We start from the raw sequence: 25,205 nt of genomic DNA, 5'->3' as shown, positions 1-25,205 counted from the left end.
CACTTGCACAACAGCCTCACCTGGCACATGCATTTTTATTTTTCAATATCTGGGATTGCTTTGGAAAAAAATAATATTTAATGTGTATAATTTATTAATAGGGCACATTACAGCTTTCAAACCAGCAACTGAAGCAATCAGCTTGAGATGGCCTTTAGTAATGGTCATTCTTTGGCACTGAGAGAAATGCTTTTAGAAACCTTTTGACCTGAGAAGAAAAAGAAAAAAAATCCAATGCCAATTTCATTATTCCTCTAATACATGTATGACCTCAAATTTTTTCCTTAGTCAGCAGTAAGTGATGGATGTCAACACATGGCCTATGTATAATACATACAGCATCACTGATTTAATGTGCTTACTTGTCAGTCTGAGGAAAGCAAGGAATGTCAAGTCAATCTGAATTCAATCTTGCGTCACTTATTTTCTATTTCATGGCTCCATACTGTACATGCTTTTCTTTGTGTGTGTGTGTGTGTGTGTGTATAAAAGGTTTCCATCTCCATGCACACACAGTCTAAGGCAAACAAATTGAGTAGTATGTCACATCTATTATATATAGACTAATATCGGCCCTTGTCAAAAATACGGTAACATCGCACTCAGCAACTTTATGCTTTAGCAGTGGCTTGGAATGGATGAAATAGTCCCAGTGTATTAGTTCTGCTGATATGCCTGTTTGTAGCCTCTGATGAAGTATTGAATATTGCATTAACATGTGCTTTATGTTATGTGTGTGTCCATTTAGGCTTCACACCACCAGGGATGGATAGATCTTCTCCTGAAAACAGCCCAGTCCATGGATTAGTTAGGCAGACTTCTGTCACAACTGGAGCAAATATTCCCATCATAACAGAACTAGGTATGCTTGATGCTGTATATCTGTGTCATATGATTGATAAACTAGCTCTGCTGTTGTTGTACTGCATGTTTTTTCAGTTAAGTAGCTGTAAACAGATGTGAAAACACAATTTCTGCAATTATAGCCTGTCAACGCTTGATTAACCATACTAAAAGTTGAGTTTTTATGTTTTTCTTTGTCCCCCGTTGACGTTCTCCAGTAACTGTTTTTCCTCAACACTTGTCTAGCACCATTAGCAAAGCCAGGCAAAAAACTGCCTGTGATTTCATTCAGTCAGGATAAAAGCAGTGGGACCAGCATACAAATGATAACTGAGCTGGGTAAGAAGTGCCTCTGTCCTGTTCTGCAGTGTTGTAACTGCTGCTGCCTCCATATCAGCTTTCTTTTGATTTCTCTCGCTGCACAAGAGGCTCAGTCCATTCCCATAGCATCACTTTGAGCACATTTTACCCTTGGTTCTGGTTGAAATTGCCTGTCTTGTTTTGGCCCCTTATCTCAAAGCAAAATTTTTCCTTCTTATTTTTCTAAGAATTACAAGGCCTTTGATCCCTCAGAAGTCCTTGTGGCTGTTTTCATAGCATCTTCTGTCAGATCACATTCTCTGGCCCTTCTTTCATCTCAGCCCTGTCGATATGACTGACATTTATTTCTGTCCTCACAGAAGTAGCAGTTCTCCAACTAAATTTTACATCATTACTTTCTTCCAGCTACTGCATGTGTTTTTGTGCTCAAAGACATCTTCAAAGAAGGTTCTGGGGCAATGAGATACTTTCATTTGTTTTGACATGCAACTACAAGTAATTGGAAGTTCTGTCTTGAATTTACAAGACAAACAATGGCATATTGGTGTTACTGATATTGACCTTAGGAGGACTTTGAATCAAGGCCAGGAGCTTCGACAATATGCATGTTGTCATGATTGTGCATGAATGGCCTGGATATGGAATGTGGTGGAGGCAAGTTGGCCATAAGGCCAAATACAAATACCAGACATGGTTTTATTTCACTCAATTGAAAGAAACTACAATTTTGTCCAAATTCAGAACTAATATATTAAGGAGAATTTGCCAAACACCGATTCCTAATACAGTCCATATCTGCAGCTACTCACTGCTGTGCACAACCACTGTACTTTTGTGTCCTCCTCTTCACATCAATCAAGTATTTGCCTGATGTATGCTTAAGCACACGATCCATGCTTTTTCAAACCACAAATAAATCCATGAGATCTGGGTTTAGTGTGGAGAAAACAAACAAGCAGAATTTAAATAACTAATGAAATGTATGTTTTATTCCCATAGTGAATGACTCAAATGTTCAGTTTCTGGACCAAGATGATGATGATGACCCAGACACGGAGTTATACCTCACTCAGCCTTTTGCCTGTGGGACAGCCTTCGCAGTCAGTGTGCTGGATTCCTTAATGAGTGCTGTAAGTCAGAATCAATTTAACTTACAGACAGTTCAGTAGATATAAAGTGATAATGATAGAGGTTTTTGTGCAGCCACATATTGTATCTGTTAGCGATCTGAAATATGCCAAGATATCTTGTGTTTTGATATCAGGGCGTATAGCACAATACCTTTGGGCCCCCCAAAAAATTTAGGCGCACTCTGCTCCTGTTAACACAATAAATGACAAGACTGGAACTTGTACTAGGTATGATGGCTTCATTTGTCTGCCTTTCAGTTTTAGTGAGGTTAGAACAAAGCTGCCTTCAAGTGCGCTCCTGTGTAGACAAAGGTAATGCTACCTAATGGACAGCCCTCATCCATCATCTTAGTCAATAGTGCTGTCAGCAGTCAAGGGAGTTGTCACTGTGCTGTGAAAGCAGGGGGAGAAAAGACACTGCAGTGCAGAGAAAAGACATTTGCCCTTGTTAAAAAAAAGTCATACTTTAGTATGGCCACAAAATGTAATAAAAAAGGTCATAGTATAGTAAGGCGTCAAAATCGGCCAAAAAAAGTCAGAATTTTTTTTGACCTCAAAATGTCATAAAAAACGTCATAGTATAGTAAGGCGTCAAAATCGGCCAAAAAAAGTCAAAAAATTTTTTTGACTTTTTTTGTCATAAAAAACGTCATAGAATAGTAAGGCGTCAAAATCGGTCAAAAAAAGTCAAAATTTTTTTTGACCTCAAAATGTCATAAAAAACGTCATAGTATAGTAAGGCGTCAAAATCGGCCAAAAAAAGTCAAAAATTTTTTTGACCTCCAAAAGTCATAAAAAAACGTCATAGTATAGTAAGGCGTCAAAATCGGACAAAAAAAGTCAAAAAAATTTTCGGCCTTAAAATGTCATAAAAAACGTCATAGTATAGTAAGGCGTTTTTTTCGGACAAAAAAAGTCTAAATTTTTTTTGACCTCCAAAAGTCATAAAAAACGTCATAGTATAGTAAGGCATCAAAATTGGACAAAAAATGTCAACATTTTTTTCGACCTCAAAAAGTCATAAAAAACGTCATAGTATAGTATGGCGTTTTTTTCGGGCAAAAAAATTCAAAAATTTTTTCGACCTCCAAAAGTCATAAAAAACATCATAGTATAGTAAGGCGTTTTTTTCGGGCAAAAAAAGTCAAAATTTTTTTCGACCTCCAAAAGTCATAAAAAACGCCATAGTATAGTATGGCGTTTTTTGCGGGCAAAAAAAGTCAAACAAATTTGACCTCAAAATGTCATAAAAAACGTCATAGTATAGTATGGCGTTTTTTTCGGGCAAAAAAAGTCAAAAAAAATTTCGTCTTCAAAATGTCATAAAAACGTCATAGTATAGTAAGGCGTTTTTTTTTCGGGCAAAAAAAGTCAAAAAATTTTTCGATCTCCAAAAGTCATAAAAAACGTCATAGTATAGTATGGCGTTTTTTTCGGGCAAAAAAAGTCAAAAAATATTTCGACCTCAAAATGTCATAAAAAACGTCATAGTATAGTATGGCGTTTTTTTCGGGCAAAAAAAGTCAAAAAAATTTTCGATCTCAAAAGGTCATTAAAAACGTCATAGTATAGTATGGCGTTTTTTTCGGGCAAAAAAAGTCAAAAAATTTTTCGACCTCAAAATGTCATAAAAAACGTCATAGTATAGTAAGACGTCAAAATCGGACAAAAAAAGTCAAAAAATTTTTCGACCTCAAAATGTCATAAAAAACGTCATAGTATAGTAAGACGTCAAAATCGGACAAAAAAAGTCAAAAAATTTTTCGACCTCAAAATGTCATAAAAAACGTCATAGTATAGTAAGGCATCAAAATCGGACAAAAAAAGTCAAAATTTTTTTTGACCTCAAAATGTCATAAAAAACGTCATAGTATAGTAAGGCGTTTTTTCGGGCAAAAAAAGTCAAAAAAATTTTCGTCTTCAAAATGTCATAAAAAACGTCATAGTATAGTATGGCGTTTTTTTCGGGCAAAAAAAGTCAAAAATTTTTCGACCTCAAAATGTCATAAAAAACGTCATAGTATAGTAAGGCATCAAAATCGGACAAAAAAAGTCAAAAAATTTTTTGGCCTCCAAAAGTCATAAAAAACGTCATAGTATAGTAAGGCGTCAAAATCGGACAAAAAAAGTCAAAAATTTTTTCGACCTCAAAATGTCATAAAAAACGTCATAGTATAGTAAGGCATCAAAATCGGACAAAAAAAGTCAAAAAATTTTTTGGCCTCCAAAAGTCATAAAAAACGTCATAGTATAGTAAGGCGTCAAAATCGGACAAAAAAAGTCAAAAATTTTTTCGACCTCAAAATGTCATAAAAAAACGTCATAGTATAGTATGCCGTTTTTTTCGGGAAAAAAAAGTCAAAAAAATTTTCGTCTTCAAAATGTCATAAAAAACGTCATAGTATAGTAAGGCGTCAAAATCGGACAAAAAAAGTCAAAAATTTTTTCGACCTCAAAATGTCATAAAAAACGTCATAGTATAGTATGCCGTTTTTTTCGGGCAAAAAAAGTCAAAAATTTTTTCGACCTCCAAAAGTCATAAAAAATGTCATAGTATAGTAAGGCGTCAAAATCGGACAAAAAAAGTCACAAAATTTTTCGACCTCAAAAAGTCATAAAAAACGTCATAGTATAGTATGGCGTTTTTTTTTCGGGCAAAAAAAGTCAAAAAAATTTTCGTCTTCAAAATGTCATAAAAAACGTCATAGTATAGTAAGGCGTTTTTTTCGGGCAAAAAAGTCAAACATTTTTTCGACCTCCAAAAGTCATAAAAAACGTCATAGTATAGTATGGCGTTTTTTTTGGGCAAAAAAAGTCAAAAAATTTTTCGACCTCAAAATGTCATAAAAAACGTCATAGTATAGTAAGGCATCAAAATCGGACAAAAAAAGTCAAAATTTTTTTTGACCTCCAAAAGTCATAAAAAAACGTCATAGTAAGGCGGAAAAATCGGTCAAAAAAAGTCAAAAATTTTTTCGACCTCAAAATGTCATAAAAAACGTCATAGTATAGTATGGCGTTTTTTTCGGGCAAAAAAAAAGTCAAAAAATTTTTCGACCTCAAAATGTCATAAAAAACGTCATAGTATAGTAAGGCGTTTTTTTCGGGCAAAAAAAGTCAAAAATTTTTTCGACCTCAAAATGTCATAAAAAACGTCATAGTATAGTATGGCGTTTTTTTCGGGCAAAAAAAGTCAAAAATTTTTTCGACCTCAAAATGTCATAAAAAACGTCATAGTATAGTAAGGCGTCAAAATCGGACAAAAAAAGTCAAAAATTTTTTCGACCTCAAAATGTCATAAAAAACGTCATAGTATAGTATGGCGTTTTTTTTGGACAAAAAAAGTCAAAAATTTTTTCGACCTCAAAATGTCATAAAAAACGTCATAGTATAGTATGGCGTTTTTTTCGGGCAAAAAAAGTCACAAAATTTTTCGACCTCAAAATGTCATAAAAAACGTCATAGTATAGTATGCCGTTTTTTTCGGGCAAAAAAAGTCAAAAAATTTTCCGACCTCAAAATGTCATAAAAAACGTCATAGTATAGTATGGCGTTTTTTTCGGGCAAAAAAAGTCAAAAAAATTTTCGACCTCAAAATGTCATAAAAAACGTCATAGTATAGTATGGCGTTTTTTTCGGGCAAAAAAAGTCACAAAATTTTTCGACCTCAAAATGTCATAAAAAACGTCATAGTATAGTATGGCGTTTTTTTTGGGCAAAAAAAGTCAAAAAATTTTTCGACCTCAAAATGTCATAAAAAACGTCATAGTATAGTAAGGCGTCAAAATCGGACAAAAAAAGTCAAAAAATTTTTCGACCTCCAAAAGTCATAAAAAACGTCATAGTATAGTAAGGCGTCAAAATCGGACAAAAAAAGTCACAAAATTTTTCGACCTCAAAAAGTCATAAAAAACGTCATAGTATAGTATGGCGTTTTTTTTCGGGCAAAAAAAGTCAAAAAAATTTTCGTCTTCAAAATGTCATAAAAAACGTCATAGTATAGTAAGGCGTTTTTTTCGGGCAAAAAAGTCAAACATTTTTTCGACCTCCAAAAGTCATAAAAAACGTCATAGTATAGTATGGCGTTTTTTTTTGGGCAAAAAAAGTCAAAAAATTTTTCGACCTCAAAATGTCATAAAAAACGTCATAGTATAGTAAGGCCTCAAAATCGGACAAAAAAAGTCAAATTTTTTTTTGACCTCCAAAAGTCATAAAAAAACGTCATAGTAAGGCGTAAAAATCGGACAAAAAAAGTCAAAAATTTTTTCGACCTCAAAATGTCATAAAAAACGTCATAGTATAGTATGGCGTTTTTTTCGGGCAAAAAAAAAGTCAAAAAATTTTTCGACCTCAAAATGTCATAAAAAACGTCATAGTATAGTAAGGCGTTTTTTTCGGGCAAAAAAAGTCAAAAATTTTTTCGACCTCAAAATGTCATAAAAAACGTCATAGTATAGTAAGGCGTGAAAATCGGACAAAAAAAGTCAAAATTTTTTTCGACCTCAAAAAGTCATAAAAAAACGTCATAGTATAGTATGGCGTTTTTTTCGGGCAAAAAAAGTCAAAAATTTTTTCGACCTCAAAATGTCATAAAAAACGTCATAGTATAGTATGGCGTTTTTTTCGGGCAAAAAAAGTCAAAAAATTTTTCGACCTCAAAATGTCATAAAAAACGTCATAGTATAGTATGGCGTTTTTTTCGGGCAAAAAAAGTCAAAAAATTTTTCGACCTCAAAATGTCATAAAAAACGTCATAGTATAGTATGGCGTTTTTTTTGGGAAAAAAAAGTCACAAAATTTTTCGACCTCAAAATGTCATAAAAAACGTCATAGTATAGTATGGCGTTTTTTTCGGGCAAAAAAAGTCAAACAAATTTGACCTCAAAATGTCATAAAAAACGTCATAGTATAGTATGGCGTTTTTTTCGGGCAAAAAAAGTCAAAAAAAATTTCGTCTTCAAAATGTCATAAAAACGTCATAGTATAGTAAGGCGTTTTTTTTTCGGGCAAAAAAAGTCAAAAAATTTTTCGATCTCCAAAAGTCATAAAAAACGTCATAGTATAGTATGGAGTTTTTTTTGGGCAAAAAAAGTCAAAAATTTTTCGACCTCAAAATGTCATAAAAAACGTCATAGTATAGTATGGCGTTTTTTTCGGGCAAAAAAAGTCACAAAATTTTTCGACCTCAAAATGTCATAAAAAACGTCATAGTATAGTATGGCGTCTTTTTTGGGCAAAAAAAGTCAAAAAATTTTTCGACCTCAAAATGTCATAAAAAACGTCACAGTATAGTAAGGCGTCAAAATCGGACAAAAAACGTCAAAATTTTTTTTGACCTCCAAAAGTCATAAAAAACGTCATAGTATAGTAAGGCGTTTTTTTCGGGCAAAAAAAGTCAAAAATTTTTTCGACCTCCAAAAGTCATAAAAAACGTCATAGTATAGTATGGCGTTTTTTTCGGGCAAAAAAAGTCACAAAATTTTTCGACCTCAAAATGTCATAAAAAACGTCATAGTATAGTATGGCGTTTTTTTCGGGCAAAAAAAGTCACAAAATTTTTCGACCTCAAAATGTCATAAAAAACGTCAGTATAGTAAGGCATCAAAATCGGACAAAAAAAGTCAAAAAATTTTTCGACCTCAAAAAGTCATAAAAAACGTCATAGTATAGTATGGCGTTTTTTTCGGGCAAAAAAAGTCAAAAATTTTTTCGACCTCAAAATGTCATAAAAAACGTCATAGTATAGTAAGGCGTCAAAATCGGACAAAAAAAGTCAAAAATTTTTTCGACCTCAAAATGTCATAAAAAACGTCATAGTATAGTATGGCGTTTTTTTCGGGCAAAAAAAGTCAAAAAATTTTTCGACCTCAAAATGTCATAAAAAACGTCATAGTATAGTAAGGCGTCAAAATCGGACAAAAAAAGTCAAAAATTTTTTCGACCTCCAAAAGTCATAAAAAATGTCATAGTATAGTAAGGCGTCAAAATTGGACAAAAAAAGTCCCAAAATTTTTCGACCTCAAAAAGTCATAAAAAACGTCATAGTATAGTAAGGCGTTTTTTTCGGGCAAAAAAGTCAAATATTTTTCCGACCTCCAAAAGTCATAAAAAACGTCATAGTATAGTATGGCGTTTTTTTCGGGCAAAAAAAGTCAAAAAATTTTTCGACCTCAAAATGTCATAAAAAACGTCATAGTATAGTAAGGCATCAAAATCGGACAAAAAAAGTCAAATTTTTTTTTGACCTCCAAAAGTCATAAAAAACGTCATAGTATAGTATGGCGTTTTTTTTGGGCAAAAAAAGTCACAAAATTTTTCGACCTCAAAATGTCATAAAAAACGTCATAGTATAGTATGGCGTTTTTTTTGGGCAAAAAAAGTCAAAAAATTTTTCGAACTCAAAATGTCATAAAAAACGTCACAGTATAGTAAGGCGTCAAAATCGGACAAAAAAAGTCAAAATTTTTTTTGACCTCCAAAAGTCATAAAAAACGTCATAGTATAGTAAGGCGTTTTTTTCGGGCAAAAAAAGTCAAAAATTTTTTCGACCTCCAAAAGTCATAAAAAACGTCATAGTATAGTATGGCGTTTTTTTCGGGCAAAAAAAGTCAAAAAAATTTTCGACCTCAAAATGTCATAAAAAACGTCATAGTATAGTATGGCGTTTTTTTCGGGCAAAAAAAGTCACAAAATTTTTCGACCTCAAAATGTCATAAAAAACGTCATAGTATAGTAAGGCATCAAAATCGGACAAAAAAAGTCAAAAAATTTTTCGACCTCAAAAAGTCATAAAAAACGTCATAGTATAGTATGGCGTTTTTTTCGGGCAAAAAAAGTCAAAAATTTTTTCGACCTCAAAATGTCATAAAAAACGTCATAGTATAGTAAGGCGTCAAAATCGGACAAAAAAAGTCAAAAATTTTTTCGACCTCAAAATGTCATAAAAAACGTCATAGTATAGTATGGCGTTTTTTTCGGGCAAAAAAAGTCAAAAAATTTTTCAACCTCAAAATGTCATAAAAAACGTCATAGTATAGTATGGCGTTTTTTTCGGGCAAAAAAAGTCAAAAAATTTTTCGACCTCAAAATGTCATAAAAAACGTCATAGTATAGTAAGGCGTCAAAATCGGACAAAAAAAGTCAAAAATTTTTTCGACCTCCAAAAGTCATAAAAAATGTCATAGTATAGTAAGGCGTCAAAATCGGACAAAAAAAGTCACAAAATTTTTCGACCTCAAAAAGTCATAAAAAACGTCATAGTATAGTAAGGCGTTTTTTTCGGGCAAAAAAGTCAAACATTTTTTCGACCTCCAAAAGTCATAAAAAACGTCATAGTATAGTATGGCGTTTTTTTTGGGCAAAAAAAGTCAAAAAAATTTTCGACCTCAAAATGTCATAAAAAACGTCATAGTATAGTAAGGCATCAAAATCGGACAAAAAAAGTCAAATTTTTTTTTGACCTCCAAAAGTCATAAAAAACGTCATAGTATAGTATGGCGTTTTTTTTGGGCAAAAAAAGTCACAAAATTTTTCGACCTCAAAATGTCATAAAAAACGTCATAGTATAGTAAGGCTTCAAAATCGGACAAAAAAAGTCAAAAATTTTTTTCGACCTCCAAAAGTCATAAAAAACGCCATAGTATAGTATGGCGTTTTTTTCGGGCAAAAAAAGTCAAACAAATTTGACCTCAAAATGTCATAAAAAACGTCATAGTATAGTATGGCGTTTTTTTCGGGCAAAAAAAGTCAAAAAAAATTTCGTCTTCAAAATGTCATAAAAACGTCATAGTATAGTAAGGCGTTTTTTTTTCGGGCAAAAAAAGTCAAAAAATTTTTCGATCTCCAAAAGTCATAAAAAACGTCATAGTATAGTATGGAGTTTTTTTTGGGCAAAAAAAGTCAAAAATTTTTCGACCTCAAAATGTCATAAAAAACGTCATAGTATAGTATGGCGTTTTTTTCGGGCAAAAAAAGTCACAAAATTTTTCGACCTCAAAATGTCATAAAAAACGTCATAGTATAGTATGGCGTTTTTTTCGGGCAAAAAAAGTCAAAAAATTTTCGACCTCAAAATGTCATAAAAAACGTCAGTATAGTAAGACGTCAAAATCGGACAAAAAAAAGTCAAAATTTTTTTCGACCTCAAAAAGTCATAAAAAACGTCATAGTATAGTATGGTGTTTTTTTTGGGCAAAAAAAGTCAAAAAATTTTTCGACCTCAAAATGTCATAAAAAACGTCATAGTATAGTAAGGCATCAAAATCGGACAAAAAAAGTCAAAAATTTTTTCGACCTCAAAATGTCATAAAAAACATCATAGTATAGTAAGGCGTCAAAATCGGACAAAAAAAGTCAAAAATTTTTTCGACCTCAAAATGTCATAAAAAAACGTCATAGTATAGTATGGCGTTTTTTTCGGGCAAAAAAAGTCAAAAAAATTTTCGTCTTCAAAATGTCATAAAAAACGTCATAGTATAGTAAGGCGTTTTTTTTCGGGCAAAAAAAGTCAAAAATTTTTTCGACCTCAAAAAGTCATAAAAAACGTCATAGTATAGTAAGGCGTCAAAATCGGACAAAAAAAGTCAAAAATTTTTTCGACCTCAAAATGTCATAAAAAACGTCATAGTATAGTATGGCGTTTTTTTCGGGCAAAAAAAGTCAAAAAATTTTTCGACCTCAAAATGTCATAAAAAACGTCATAGTATAGTAAGGCGTCAAAATCGGACAAAAAAAGTCAAAAATTTTTTCGACCTCCAAAAGTCATAAAAAATGTCATAGTATAGTAAGGCGTCAAAATTGGACAAAAAAAGTCCCAAAATTTTTCGACCTCAAAAAGTCATAAAAAACGTCATAGTATAGTAAGGCCTTTTTTTCGGGCAAAAAAGTCAAACATTTTTTCGACCTCCAAAAGTCATAAAAAACGTCATAGTATAGTATGGCTTTTTTTGGGCAAAAAAAGTCAAAAAATTTTTCGACCTCAAAATGTCATAAAAAACGTCATAGTATAGTAAGGCATCAAAATCGGACAAAAAAAGTCAAATTTTTTTTTGACCTCCAAATGTCATAAAAAAACGTCGTAGTATAGTATGGCGTTTTTTTCGGGCAAAAAAAGTCAAAAAAATTTTCGTCTTCAAAATGTCATAAAAAACGTCATAGTATAGTATGGCGTTTTTTTCGGGCAAAAAAAGTCACAAAATTTTTCGACCTCAAAATGTCATAAAAAACGTCATAGTATAGTATGGCGTTTTTTTTGGGCAAAAAAAGTCAAAAAATTTTTCGACCTCAAAATGTCATAAAAAACGTCACAGTATAGTAAGGCGTCAAAATCGGACAAAAAAAGTCAAAAATTTTTTTGACCTCCAAAAGTCATAAAAAACGTCATAGTATAGTAAGGCGTTTTTTTCGGGCAAAAAAAGTCAAAAATTTTTTCGACCTCCAAAAGTCATAAAAAACGTCATAGTATAGTATGGCGTTTTTTTCGGGCAAAAAAAGTCAAAAAATTTTTCGACCTCAAAATGTCATAAAAAACGTCATAGTATAGTATGGCGTTTTTTTCGGGCAAAAAAAGTCACAAAATTTTTCGACCTCAAAATGTCATAAAAAACGTCATAGTATAGTAAGGCGTCAAAATCGGACAAAAAAAGTCAAAAAATTTTTCGACCTCAAAAAGTCATAAAAAACGTCATAGTATAGTATGGCGTTTTTTTCGGGCAAAAAAAGTCAAAAAATTTTTCGACCTCAAAATGTCATAAAAAACGTCATAGTATATTAAGGCGTCAAAATCGGACAAAAAAAGTCAAAAATTTTTTCGACCTCCAAAAGTCATAAAAAATGTCATAGTATAGTAAGGCGTCAAAATCGGACAAAAAAAGTCACAAAATTTTTCGACCTCAAAAAGTCATAAAAAACGTCATAGTATAGTAAGGCGTTTTTTTCGGGCAAAAAAGTCAAAAATTTTTTCGACCTCCAAAAGTCATAAAAAACGTCATAGTATAGTATGGCGTTTTTTTTGGGCAAAAAAAGTCAAAAAATTTTTCGACCTCAAAATGTCATAAAAAACGTCATAGTATAGTAAGGCATCAAAATCGGACAAAAAAAGTCAAAATTTTTTTTGACCTCCAAAAGTCATAAAAAACGTCATAGTATAGTAAGGCGTTTTTTTCGGGCAAAAAAAGTCAAAAATTTTTTCGACCTCCAAAAGTCATAAAAAACGTCATAGTATAGTATGGCGTTTTTTTCGGGCAAAAAAAGTCAAAAAATTTTTCGACCTCAAAATGTCATAAAAAACGTCATAGTATAGTATGGCGTTTTTTTCGGGCAAAAAAAGTCACAAAATTTTTCGACCTCAAAATGTCATAAAAAACGTCATAGTATAGTAAGGCGTCAAAATCGGACAAAAAAAGTCAAAAAATTTTTCGACCTCAAAAAGTCATAAAAAACGTCATAGTATAGTATGGCGTTTTTTTTGGGCAAAAAAAGTCAAAAATTTTTTCGACCTCCAAAAGTCATAAAAAACGTCATAGTATAGTATAGCGTTTTTTTCGGGCAAAAAAAGTCAAAAAATTTTTCGACCTCAAAATGTCATAAAAAACGTCATAGTATAGTAAGGCGTCAAAATCGGACAAAAAAAAGTCAAAAATTTTTTCAATCTCAAAATGTCATAAAAAATGTCATAGTATAGTAAGGCGTTTTTTTCGGGCAAAAAAAGTCAAAAATTTTTTCGACCTCAAAATGTCATAAAAAACATCATAGTATAGTAAGGCGTCAAAATCGGACAAAAAAAGTCAAAATTTTTTTTGACCTCCAAAAGTCATAAAAAACGTCATAGTATAGTAAGGCGTTTTTTTCGGGCAAAAAAAGTCAAAAATTTTTTCGACCTCAAAATGTCATAAAAAACATCATAGTATAGTAAGGCGTCAAAATCGGACAAAAAAAGTCAAAAATTTTTTCGACCTCAAAACGTCATAAAAAACGTCATAGTATAGTATGGCGTTTTTTTTGGGCAAAAAAAGTCAAAAAATTTTTCGACCTCCAAAAGTCATGAAAAACGTCATAGTATAGTATGGCGTTTTTTTTGGGCAAAAAAAGTCAAAAAATTTTTCGACCTCCAAAAGTCATAAAAAACGTCATAGTATAGTATGGCGTTTTTTTTGGGCAAAAAAAGTCAAAAAAATTTTCGACCTCAAAATGTCATAAAAAACGTCATAGTATAGTATGGCGTTGTTTTTTGGGCAAAAAAAGTCAAAAATTTTTTCGACCTCCAAAAGTCATAAAAAACATCATAGTATAGTATGGCGTTTTTTTCGGGCAAAAAAAGTCAAAAATTTTTTCGACCTCAAAATGTCATAAAAAACGTCATAGTATAGTATGGCGTTTTTTTTGGGCAAAAAAAGTCAAAAAATTTTTCGACCTCAAAAAGTCATAAAAAACGTCATAGTATAGTATGGCGTTTTTTTTGGGCAAAAAAAGTCAAAAAATTTTTCGACCTCCAAAAGTCATAAAAAACGTCATAGTACAGTAAGGCGTCAAAATCGGACAAAAAAAGTCAAAATTTTTTTCGACCTCCAAAAGTCATAAAAAACGTCATAGTATAGTAAGGCGTCAAAATCGGACAAAAAAAGTCAAAAATTTTTTCGACCTCAAAATGTCATAAAAAACGTCATAGTATAGTATGGCGTTTTTTTCGGGCAAAAAAAGTCAAAAATTTTTTCGACCTCAAAATGTCATAAAAAACATCATAGTATAGTAAGGCGTCAAAATCGGACAAAAAAAGTCAAAATTTTTTTTGACCTCCAAAAGTCATAAAAAACGTCATAGTATAGTAAGGCGTTTTTTTCGGGCAAAAAAAGTCAAAAATTTTTTCGACCTCAAAATGTCATAAAAAACATCATAGTATAGTAAGGCGTCAAAATCGGACAAAAAAAGTCAAAATTTTTTTCGACCTCCAAAAGTCATAAAAAACGTCATAGTATAGTAAGGCGTTTTTTTCGGGCAAAAAAAGTCAAAAATTTTTTCGACCTCAAAATGTCATAAAAAACATCATAGTATAGTAAGGCGTCAAAATCGGACAAAAAAAGTCAAAAATTTTTTCGACCTCAAAACGTCATAAAAAACGTCATAGTATAGTATGGCGTTTTTTTTGGGCAAAAAAAGTCAAAAAATTTTTCGACCTCCAAAAGTCATGAAAAACGTCATAGTATAGTATGGTGTTTTTTTTGGGCAAAAAAAGTCAAAAAATTTTTCGACCTCCAAAAGTCATAAAAAACGTCATAGTATAGTATGGCGTTTTTTTTGGGCAAAAAAAGTCAAAAATTTTTTCGACCTCCAAAAGTCATAAAAAACGTCATAGTATAGTATGGCGTTTTTTTTGGGCAAAAAAAGTCAAAAAAATTTTCGACCTCAAAATGTCATAAAAAACGTCATAGTATAGTATGGCGTTTTTTTTGGGCAAAAAAAGTCAAAAATTTTTTCGACCTCCAAAAGTCATAAAAAACATCATAGTATAGTATGGCGTTTTTTTCGGGCAAAAAAAGTCAAAAATTTTTTCGACCTCAAAATGTCATAAAAAACGTCATAGTATAGTATGGCTTCAAAATCGGACAAAAAAAGTCAAAATTTTTTTTGACCTCCAAAGGTCATAAAAAACGTCATAGTATAGTATGGCGTTTTTTTCGGGCAAAAAAAGTCACAAAATTTTTCGACCTCAAAATGTCATAAAAAACGTCATAGTATAGTAAGGCTTCAAAATCGGACAAAAAAAGTCAAAAATTTTTTCGACCTCCAAAAGTCATAAAAAACATCATAGTATAGTATGGCGTTTTTTTCGGGCAAAAAAAGTCAAAAATTTTTTCGACCTCAAAATGTCATAAAAAACGTCATAGTATAGTATGGCGTTTTTTTCGGGCAAAAAAAGTCAAAAAAATTTTCGACCTCAAAATGTCATAAAAAACGTCATAGTATAGTATGGCGTTTTTTTTGGGCAAAAAAAGTCAAAAAATTTTTCGACCTCAAAAAGTCATAAAAAACGTCATAGTATAGTATGGCGTTTTTTTTGGGCAAAAAAAGTCAAAAAAATTTTCGACCTCAAAATGTCATAAAAAACGTCATAGTATAGTATGGCGTTTTTTTTGGGCAAAAAAAGTCAAAAATTTTTTCGACCTCCAAAACTCATAAAAAACGTCATAGTATAGTATGGCGTTTTTTTCGGGCAAAAAAAGTCAAAAATTTTTTCGACCTCAAAATGTCATAAAAAACATCATAGTATAGTAAGGCGTCAAAATCGGACAAAAAAAGTCAAAATTTTTTTTGACCTCCAAAAGTCATAAAAAACGTCATAGTATAGTAAGGCGTTTTTTTCGGGCAAAAAAAGTCAAAAATTTTTTCGACCTCAAAATGTCATAAAAAACATCATAGTATAGTAAGGCGTCAAAATCGGACAAAAAAAGTCAAAAATTTTTTCGACCTCAAAACGTCATAAAAAACGTCATAGTATAGTAAGACGTCAAAATCGGACAAAAAAAGTCAAAAAATTTTTCGACCTCCAAAAGTCATAAAAAACGTCATAGTATAGTATGGCGTTTTTTTCGGGCAAAAAAAGTCAAAAATTTTTTCGACCTCAAAATGTCATAAAAAACATCATAGTATAGTAAGGCGTCAAAATCGGACAAAAAAAGTCAAAATTTTTTTTGACCTCCAAAAGTCATAAAAAACGTCATAGTATAGTAAGGCGTTTTTTTCGGGCAAAAAAAGTCAAAAATTTTTTCGACCTCAAAATGTCATAAAAAACATCATAGTATAGTAAGGCGTCAAAATCGGACAAAAAAAGTCAAAAATTTTTTCGACCTCAAAACGTCATAAAAAACGTCATAGTATAGTATGGCGTTTTTTTCGGGCAAAAAAAGTCAAAAAATTTTTCGACCTCCAAAAGTCATAAAAAACGTCATAGTATAGTAAGACGTCAAAATCGGACAAAAAAAGTCAAAAAATTTTTCGACCTCCAAAAGTCATAAAAAACGTCATAGTATAGTATGGCGTTTTTTTCGGGCAAAAAAAGTCAAAAAATTTTTCGACCTCCAAAAGTCATAAAAAAACGTCATAGTATAGTATGGCGTTTTTTTTGGGCAAAAAAAGTCAAAAATTTTTTCGACCTCCAAAAGTCATAAAAAACGTCATAGTATAGTATGGCGTTTTTTTTGGGCAAAAAAAGTCAAAAAAATTTTCGACCTCAAAATGTCATAAAAAACGTCATAGTATAGTATGGCGTTTTTTTTGGGCAAAAAAAGTCAAAAATTTTTTCGACCTCCAAAACTCATAAAAAACGTCATAGTATAGTATGGCGTTTTTTTCGGGCAAAAAAAGTCAAAATTTTTTTTGACCTCCAAAAGTCATAAAAAACGTCATAGTATAGTAAGGCGTTTTATTCGGGCAAAAAAAGTCAAAAATTTTTTCGACCTCCAAAAGTCATAAAAAACATCATAGTATAGTATGGCGTTTTTTTCGGGCAAAAAAAGTCAAAAATTTTTTCGACCTCAAAATGTCATAAAAAACGTCATAGTATAGTATGGCGTTTTTTTTGGGCAAAAAAAGTCAAAAAATTTTTCGACCTCAAAAAGTCATAAAAAACGTCATAGTATAGTATGGCGTTTTTTTTGGGCAAAAAAAGTCAAAAAATTTTTCGACCTCCAAAAGTCATAAAAAACGTCATAGTACAGTAAGGCGTCAAAATCGGACAAAAAAAGTCAAAATTTTTTTCGACCTCCAAAAGTCATAAAAAACGTCATAGTATAGTAAGGCGTCAAAATCGGACAAAAAAAGTCAAAAAATTTTTCGACCTCAAAATGTCATAAAAAACGTCATAGTATAGTATGGCGTTTTTTTCAGGCAAAAAAAGTCAAAAATTTTTTCGACCTCAAAATGTCATAAAAAACATCATAGTATAGTAAGGCGTCAAAATCGGACAAAAAAAGTCAAAATTTTTTTTGACCTCCAAAAGTCATAAAAAACGTCATAGTATAGTAAGGCGTTTTTTTCGGGCAAAAAAAGTCAAAAATTTTTTCGACCTCAAAATGTCATAAAAAACATCATAGTATAGTAAGGCGTCAAAATCGGACAAAAAAAGTCAAAAATTTTTTCGACCTCAAAACGTCATAAAAAACGTCATAGTATAGTATGGCGTTTTTTTTGGGCAAAAAAAGTCAAAAAATTTTTCGACCTCCAAAAGTCATAAAAAACGTCATAGTACAGTAAGACGTCAAAATCGGACAAAAAAAGTCAAAAATTTTTTCGACCTCAAAATGTCATAAAAAACGTCATAGTATAGTATGGCGTTTTTTTCAGGCAAAAAAAGTCAAAAATTTTTTCGACCTCAAAATGTCATAAAAAACATCATAGTATAGTAAGGCGTCAAAATCGGACAAAAAAAGTCAAAATTTTTTTTGACCTCCAAAAGTCATAAAAAACATCATAGTATAGTATGGCGTTTTTTTCGGGCAAAAAAAGTCAAAAATTTTTTCGACCTCAAAATGTCATAAAAAACGTCATAGTATAGTAAGGCGTCAAAATCGGACAAAAAAAAGTCAAAAATTTTTTCGACCTCAAAATGTCATAAAAAACGTCATAGTATAGTATGGTGTTTTTTTCGGGCAAAAAAAGTCAAAAAAATTTTCGACCTCAAAATGTCATAAAAAACGTCATAGTATAGTATGGCGTTTTTTTTGGGCAAAAAAAGTCAAAAATTTTTTCGACCTCCAAAAGTCATAAAAAACGTCATAGTATAGTATGGCGTTTTTTTCGGGCAAAAAAAGTCAAAAAATTTTTCGACCTCAAAATGTCATAAAAAACGTCATAGTATAGTAAGGCGTCAAAATCGGACAAAAAAAAGTCAAAAATTTTTTCGACCTCAAAATGTCATAAAAAACGTCATAGTATAGTAAGGCGTCAAAATCGGACAAAAAAAGTCAAAAATTTTTTTGACCTCCAAAAGTCATAAAAAACGTCATAGTATAGTAAGGCGTTTTTTTCGGGCAAAAAAAGTCAAAAATTTTTTCGACCTCAAAATGTCATAAAAAACATCATAGTATAGTAAGGCGTCAAAATCGGACAAAAAAAGTCAAAAATTTTTTCGACCTCAAAACGTCATAAAAAACGTCGTAGTATAGTATGGCGTTTTTTTTTGGGCAAAAAAAGTCAAAAAATTTTTCGACCTCCAAAAGTCATAAAAAACGTCATAGTATAGTATGGCGTTTTTTTTGGGCAAAAAAAGTCAAAAAATTTTTCGACCTCCAAAAGTCATAAAAAACGTCATAGTATAGTATGGCGTTTTTTTTTGGGCAAAAAAAGTCAAAAATTTTTTCGACCTCCAAAAGTCATAAAAAACGTCATAGTATAGTATGGCGTTTTTTTTGGGCAAAAAAAGTCAAAAAAATTTTCGACCTCAAAATGTCATAAAAAACGTCATAGTATAGTATGGCGTTTTTTTTTGGGCAAAAAAAGTCAAAAATTTTTTCGACCTCCAAAAGTCATAAAAAACATCATATTATAGTATGGCGTTTTTTTCGGGCAAAAAAAGTCAAAAATTTTTTCTACCTCAAAATGTCATAAAAAACGTCATAGTATAGTATGGCGTTTTTTTTGGGCAAAAAAAGTCAAAAAATTTTTCGACCTCAAAAAGTCATAAAAAACGTCATAGTATAGTATGGCGTTTTTTTTGGGCAAAAAAAGTCAAAAAATTTTTCGACCTCCAAAAGTCATAAAAAACGTCATAGTACAGTAAGGCGTCAAAATCGGACAAAAAAAGTCAAAATTTTTTTCGACCTCCAAAAGTCATAAAAAACGTCATAGTATAGTAAGGCGTCAAAATCGGGCAAAAAAAGTCAAAAATTTTTTCGACCTCAAAACGTCATAAAAAACGTCATAGTATAGTATGGCGTTTTTTTCGGGCAAAAAAAGTCAAAAAATTTTTCGACCTCCAAAAGTCATAAAAAACGTCATAGTATAGTAAGGCGTTTTTTTTCGGGCAAAAAAAGTCAAAAATTTTTTCGACCTCCAAAAGTCATAAAAAACATCATAGTATAGTATGGCGTTTTTTTCGGGCAAAAAAAGTCAAAAATTTTTTCGACCTCAAAAAGTCATAAAAAACGTCATAGTATAGTATGGCGTTTTTTTGGGGCAAAAAAAGTCAAAAAATTTTTCGACCTCAAAAAGTCATAAAAAACGTCATAGTATAGTATGGCGTTTTTTTTGGGCAAAAAAAGTCAAAAAATTTTTCGACCTCCAAAAGTCATAAAAAACGTCATAGTATAGTAAGACGTCAAAATCGGACAAAAAAAGTCAAAAAATTTTTCGACCTCAAAATGTCATAAAAAACGTCATAGTATAGTAAGACATCAAAATCGGACAAAAAAAGTCAAAATTTTTTTTGACCTCCAAAAGTCATAAAAAACGTCATAGTATAGTAAGGCGTCAAAATCGGACAAAAAAAGTCAAAAAATTTTTCGACCTCCAAAAGTCATAAAAAACGTCATAGTATAGTAAGACGTCAAAATCGGACAAAAAAAGTCAAAAAATTTTTCGACCTCAAAATGTCATAAAAAACGTCATAGTATAGTAAGACATCAAAATCGGACAAAAAAAGTCAAAATTTTTTTTGACCTCCAAAAGTCATAAAAAACGTCATAGTATAGTAAGGCGTCAAAATCGGACAAAAAAAGTCAAAAAATTTTTCGACCTCAAAATGTCATAAAAAACGTCATAGTATAGTAAGACGTCAAAATCGGACAAAAAAAGTCAAAATTTTTTTCGAACTCCAAAAGTCATAAAAAACGTCATAGTATAGTAAGGCGTCAAAATCGGACAAAAAAAGTCAAAAATTTTTCCGACCTCCAAAAGTCATAAAAAACGTCATAGTATAGTATGGCGTTTTTTTCGGGCAAAAAAAGTCACAAAATTTTTCGACCTCAAAATGTCATAAAAAACGTCATAGTATAGTATGGCGTTTTTTTCGGGCAAAAAAAGTCACAAAATTTTTCGACCTCAAAATGTCATAAAAAACGTCATAGTATAGTATGGCGTTTTTTTCGGGCAAAAAAAGTCAAAAAAATTTTCGACCTCAAAATGTCATAAAAAACGTCATAGTATAGTATGGCGTTTTTTTCGGGCAAAAAAAGTCAAAAATTTTTTCGACCTCAAAATGTCATAAAAAACGTCATAGTATAGTAAGGCGTCAAAATCGGACAAAAAAAGTCAAAAAATTTTTCGACCTCAAAATGTCATAAAAAACGTCATAGTATAGTAAGACATCAAAATCGGACAAAAAAAGTCAAAATTTTTTTTGACCTCCAAAAGTCATAAAAAACGTCATAGTATAGTAAGGCGTCAAAATCGGACAAAAAAAGTCAAAAAATTTTTCGACCTCAAAATGTCATAAAAAACGTCATAGTATAGTAAGACGTCAAAATCGGACAAAAAAAGTCAAAATTTTTTTCGAACTCCAAAAGTCATAAAAAACGTCATAGTATAGTATGGCGTTTTTTTTGGGCAAAAAAAGTCAAAAAATTTTTCGACCTCCAAAAGTCATAAAAAACGTCATAGTATAGTATGGCGTTTTTTTTGGGCAAAAAAAGTCAAAAAATTTTTCGACCTCCAAAAGTCATAAAAAACGTCATAGTATAGTATGGCGTTTTTTTTTGGGCAAAAAAAGTCAAAAATTTTTTCGACCTCCAAAAGTCATAAAAAACGTCATAGTATAGTATGGCGTTTTTTTTGGGCAAAAAAAGTCAAAAAAATTTTCGACCTCAAAATGTCATAAAAAACGTCATAGTATAGTATGGCGTTTTTTTTGGGCAAAAAAAGTCAAAAATTTTTTCGACCTCCAAAAGTCATAAAAAACATCATAGTATAGTATGGCGTTTTTTTCGGGCAAAAAAAGTCAAAAATTTTTTCGACCTCAAAATGTCATAAAAAACGTCATAGTATAGTATGGCGTTTTTTTTGGGCAAAAAAAGTCAAAAAATTTTTCGACCTCAAAAAGTCATAAAAAACGTCATAGTATAGTATGGCGTTTTTTTTGGGCAAAAAATGTCAAAAAATTTTTCGACCTCCAAAAGTCATAAAAAACGTCATAGTACAGTAAGGCGTCAAAATCGGACAAAAAAAGTCAAAATTTTTTTCGACCTCCAAAAGTCATAAAAAACGTCATAGTATAGTAAGGCGTCAAAATCGGACAAAAAAAGTCAAAAATTTTTTCGACCTCAAAATGTCATAAAAAACGTCATAGTATAGTATGGCGTTTTTTTCGGGCAAAAAAAGTCAAAAATTTTTTCGACCTCAAAATGTCATAAAAAACATCATAGTATAGTAAGGCGTCAAAATCGGACAAAAAAAGTCAAAATTTTTTTTGACCTCCAAAAGTCATAAAAAACGTCATAGTATAGTAAGGCGTTTTTTTCGGGCAAAAAAAGTCAAAAATTTTTTCGACCTCAAAATGTCATAAAAAACATCATAGTATAGTAAGGCGTCAAAATCGGACAAAAAAAGTCAAAAATTTTTTCGACCTCAAAACGTCATAAAAAACGTCATAGTATAGTATGGCGTTTTTTTTGGGCAAAAAAAGTCAAAAAATTTTTCGACCTCCAAAAGTCATAAAAAACGTCATAGTATAGTAAGACGTCAAAATCGGACAAAAAAAGTCAAAAAATTTTTCGACCTCCAAAAGTCATAAAAAACGTCATAGTATAGTAAGGCGTTTTTTTCGGGCAAAAAAAGTCAAAAATTTTTTCGACCTCAAAATGTCATAAAAAACATCATAGTATAGTAAGGCGTCAAAATCGGACAAAAAAAGTCAAAAATTTTTTCGACCTCAAAACGTCATAAAAAACGTCATAGTATAGTATGGCGTTTTTTTTGGGCAAAAAAAGTCAAAAAATTTTTCGACCTCCAAAAGTCATAAAAAACGTCATAGTATAGTAAGACGTCAAAATCGGACAAAAAAAGTCAAAAAATTTTTCGACCTCAAAATGTCATAAAAAACGTCATAGTATAGTAAGGCGTCAAAATCGGACAAAAAAAGTCAAAAATTTTTTCGACCTCAAAATGTCATAAAAAACGTCATAGTATAGTATGGCGTTTTTTTTGGGCAAAAAAAGTCAAAAAATTTTTCGACCTCCAAAAGTCATAAAAAACGTCATAGTACAGTAAGGCGTCAAAATCGGACAAAAAAAGTCAAAATTTTTTTCGACCTCCAAAAGTCATAAAAAACGTCATAGTATAGTAAGGCGTCAAAATCGGACAAAAAAAGTCAAAAATTTTTTCGACCTCAAAATGTCATAAAAAACATCATAGTATAGTAAGGCGTCAAAATCGGACAAAAAAAGTCAAAAATTTTTTCGACCTCAAAACGTCATAAAAAACGTCATAGTATAGTATGGCGTTTTTTTCGGGCAAAAAAAGTCAAAAAATTTTTCGACCTCCAAAAGTCATAAAAAACGTCATAGTATAGTAAGACGTCAAAATCGGACAAAAAAAGTCAAAAAATTTTTCGACCTCCAAAAGTCATAAAAAACGTCATAGTATAGTATGGCGTTTTTTTCGGGCAAAAAAAGTCAAAAAATTTTTCGACCTCCAAAAGTCATAAAAAACGTCATAGTATAGTATGGCGTTTTTTTTGGGCAAAAAAAGTCAAAAATTTTTTCGACCTCCAAAAGTCATAAAAAACGTCATAGTATAGTATGGCGTTTTTTTTGGGCAAAAAAAGTCAAAAAAATTTTCGACCTCAAAATGTCATAAAAAACGTCATAGTATAGTATGGCGTTTTTTTTGGGCAAAAAAAGTCAAAAATTTTTTCGACCTCCAAAACTCATAAAAAACGTCATAGTATAGTATGGCGTTTTTTTCGGGCAAAAAAAGTCAAAATTTTTTTTGACCTCCAAAAGTCATAAAAAACGTCATAGTATAGTAAGGCGTTTTATTCGGGCAAAAAAAGTCAAAAATTTTTTCGACCTCCAAAAGTCATAAAAAACATCATAGTATAGTATGGCGTTTTTTTCGGGCAAAAAAAGTCAAAAATTTTTTCGACCTCAAAATGTCATAAAAAACGTCATAGTATAGTATGGCGTTTTTTTTGGGCAAAAAAAGTCAAAAAATTTTTCGACCTCAAAAAGTCATAAAAAACGTCATAGTATAGTATGGCGTTTTTTTTGGGCAAAAAAAGTCAAAAAATTTTTCGACCTCCAAAAGTCATAAAAAACGTCATAGTACAGTAAGGCGTCAAAATCGGACAAAAAAAGTCAAAATTTTTTTCGACCTCCAAAAGTCATAAAAAACGTCATAGTATAGTAAGGCGTCAAAATCGGACAAAAAAAGTCAAAAATTTTTTCGACCTCAAAATGTCATAAAAAACGTCATAGTATAGTATGGCGTTTTTTTCGGGCAAAAAAAAGTCAAAAATTTTTTCGACCTCAAAATGTCATAAAAAACATCATAGTATAGTAAGGCGTCAAAATCGGACAAAAAAAGTCAAAATTTTTTTTGACCTCCAAAAGTCATAAAAAACGTCATAGTATAGTAAGGCGTTTTTTTCGGGCAAAAAAAGTCAAAAATTTTTTCGACCTCAAAATGTCATAAAAAACATCATAGTATAGTAAGGCGTCAAAATCGGACAAAAAAAGTCAAAAATTTTTTCGACCTCAAAACGTCATAAAAAACGTCATAGTATAGTATGGCGTTTTTTTCGGGCAAAAAAAGTCAAAAAATTTTTCGACCTCCAAAAGTCATAAAAAACGTCATAGTATAGTAAGACGTCAAAATCGGACAAAAAAAGTCAAAAAATTTTTCGACCTCCAAAAGTCATAAAAAACGTCATAGTATAGTATGGCGTTTTTTTCGGGCAAAAAAAGTCAAAAAATTTTTCGACCTCCAAAAGTCATAAAAAACGTCATAGTATAGTATGGCGTTTTTTTTGGGCAAAAAAAGTCAAAAATTTTTTCGACCTCCAAAAGTCATAAAAAACGTCATAGTATAGTATGGCGTTTTTTTTGGGCAAAAAAAGTCAAAAAAATTTTCGACCTCAAAATGTCATAAAAAACGTCATAGTATAGTATGGCGTTTTTTTTGGGCAAAAAAAGTCAAAAATTTTTTCGACCTCCAAAACTCATAAAAAACGTCATAGTATAGTATGGCGTTTTTTTCGGGCAAAAAAAGTCAAAATTTTTTTTGACCTCCAAAAGTCATAAAAAACGTCATAGTATAGTAAGGCGTTTTATTCGGGCAAAAAAAGTCAAAAATTTTTTCGACCTCCAAAAGTCATAAAAAACATCATAGTATAGTATGGCGTTTTTTTCGGGCAAAAAAAGTCAAAAATTTTTTCGACCTCAAAATGTCATAAAAAACGTCATAGTATAGTATGGCGTTTTTTTTGGGCAAAAAAAGTCAAAAAATTTTTCGACCTCAAAAAGTCATAAAAAACGTCATAGTATAGTATGGCGTTTTTTTTGGGCAAAAAAAGTCAAAAAATTTTTCGACCTCCAAAAGTCATAAAAAACGTCATAGTACAGTAAGGCGTCAAAATCGGACAAAAAAAGTCAAAATTTTTTTCGACCTCCAAAAGTCATAAAAAACGTCATAGTATAGTAAGGCGTCAAAATCGGACAAAAAAAGTCAAAAATTTTTTCGACCTCAAAATGTCATAAAAAACGTCATAGTATAGTATGGCGTTTTTTTCAGGCAAAAAAAGTCAAAAATTTTTTCGACCTCAAAATGTCATAAAAAACATCATAGTATAGTAAGGCGTCAAAATCGGACAAAAAAAGTCAAAATTTTTTTTGACCTCCAAAAGTCATAAAAAACGTCATAGTATAGTAAGGCGTTTTTTTCGGGCAAAAAAAGTCAAAAATTTTTTCGACCTCAAAATGTCATAAA

General features: G+C 31.1%; 1 protein-coding gene across 7 annotated transcripts in view; it reads left to right on the top strand.

Moving 5' to 3' along the window:
- LOC121201435 (calcium-activated potassium channel subunit alpha-1-like) overlaps window positions 1–25,205 on the top strand; it is a 105,145-nt gene that overhangs the window by 63,670 nt on the left and 16,270 nt on the right. For 4 of the 7 annotated variants that reach the window (XM_041067263.1, XM_041067266.1, XM_041067262.1 and 1 more), the window contains 2 exons: window positions 749–862; window positions 2,164–2,294. In XM_041067263.1, the coding sequence (XP_040923197.1) occupies window positions 749–862; window positions 2,164–2,294 (245 nt within the window). Of the gene's footprint in view, window positions 1–748; window positions 863–1,089; window positions 1,183–2,163; window positions 2,295–25,205 lie in introns of all 7 variants that reach the window. The other 3 variants (XM_041067261.1, XM_041067260.1, XM_041067265.1) reach the window with 1 other exon arrangement.

This window comes from Toxotes jaculatrix, chromosome 21 (assembly GCF_017976425.1).
Source record: "Toxotes jaculatrix isolate fToxJac2 chromosome 21, fToxJac2.pri, whole genome shotgun sequence".
In the NCBI taxonomy this organism is placed as follows: domain Eukaryota; kingdom Metazoa; phylum Chordata; class Actinopteri; family Toxotidae; genus Toxotes; species Toxotes jaculatrix.
Note: the sequence above shows the minus strand (reverse complement) of the source record. Positions and strands in the feature narration are given on the sequence as shown.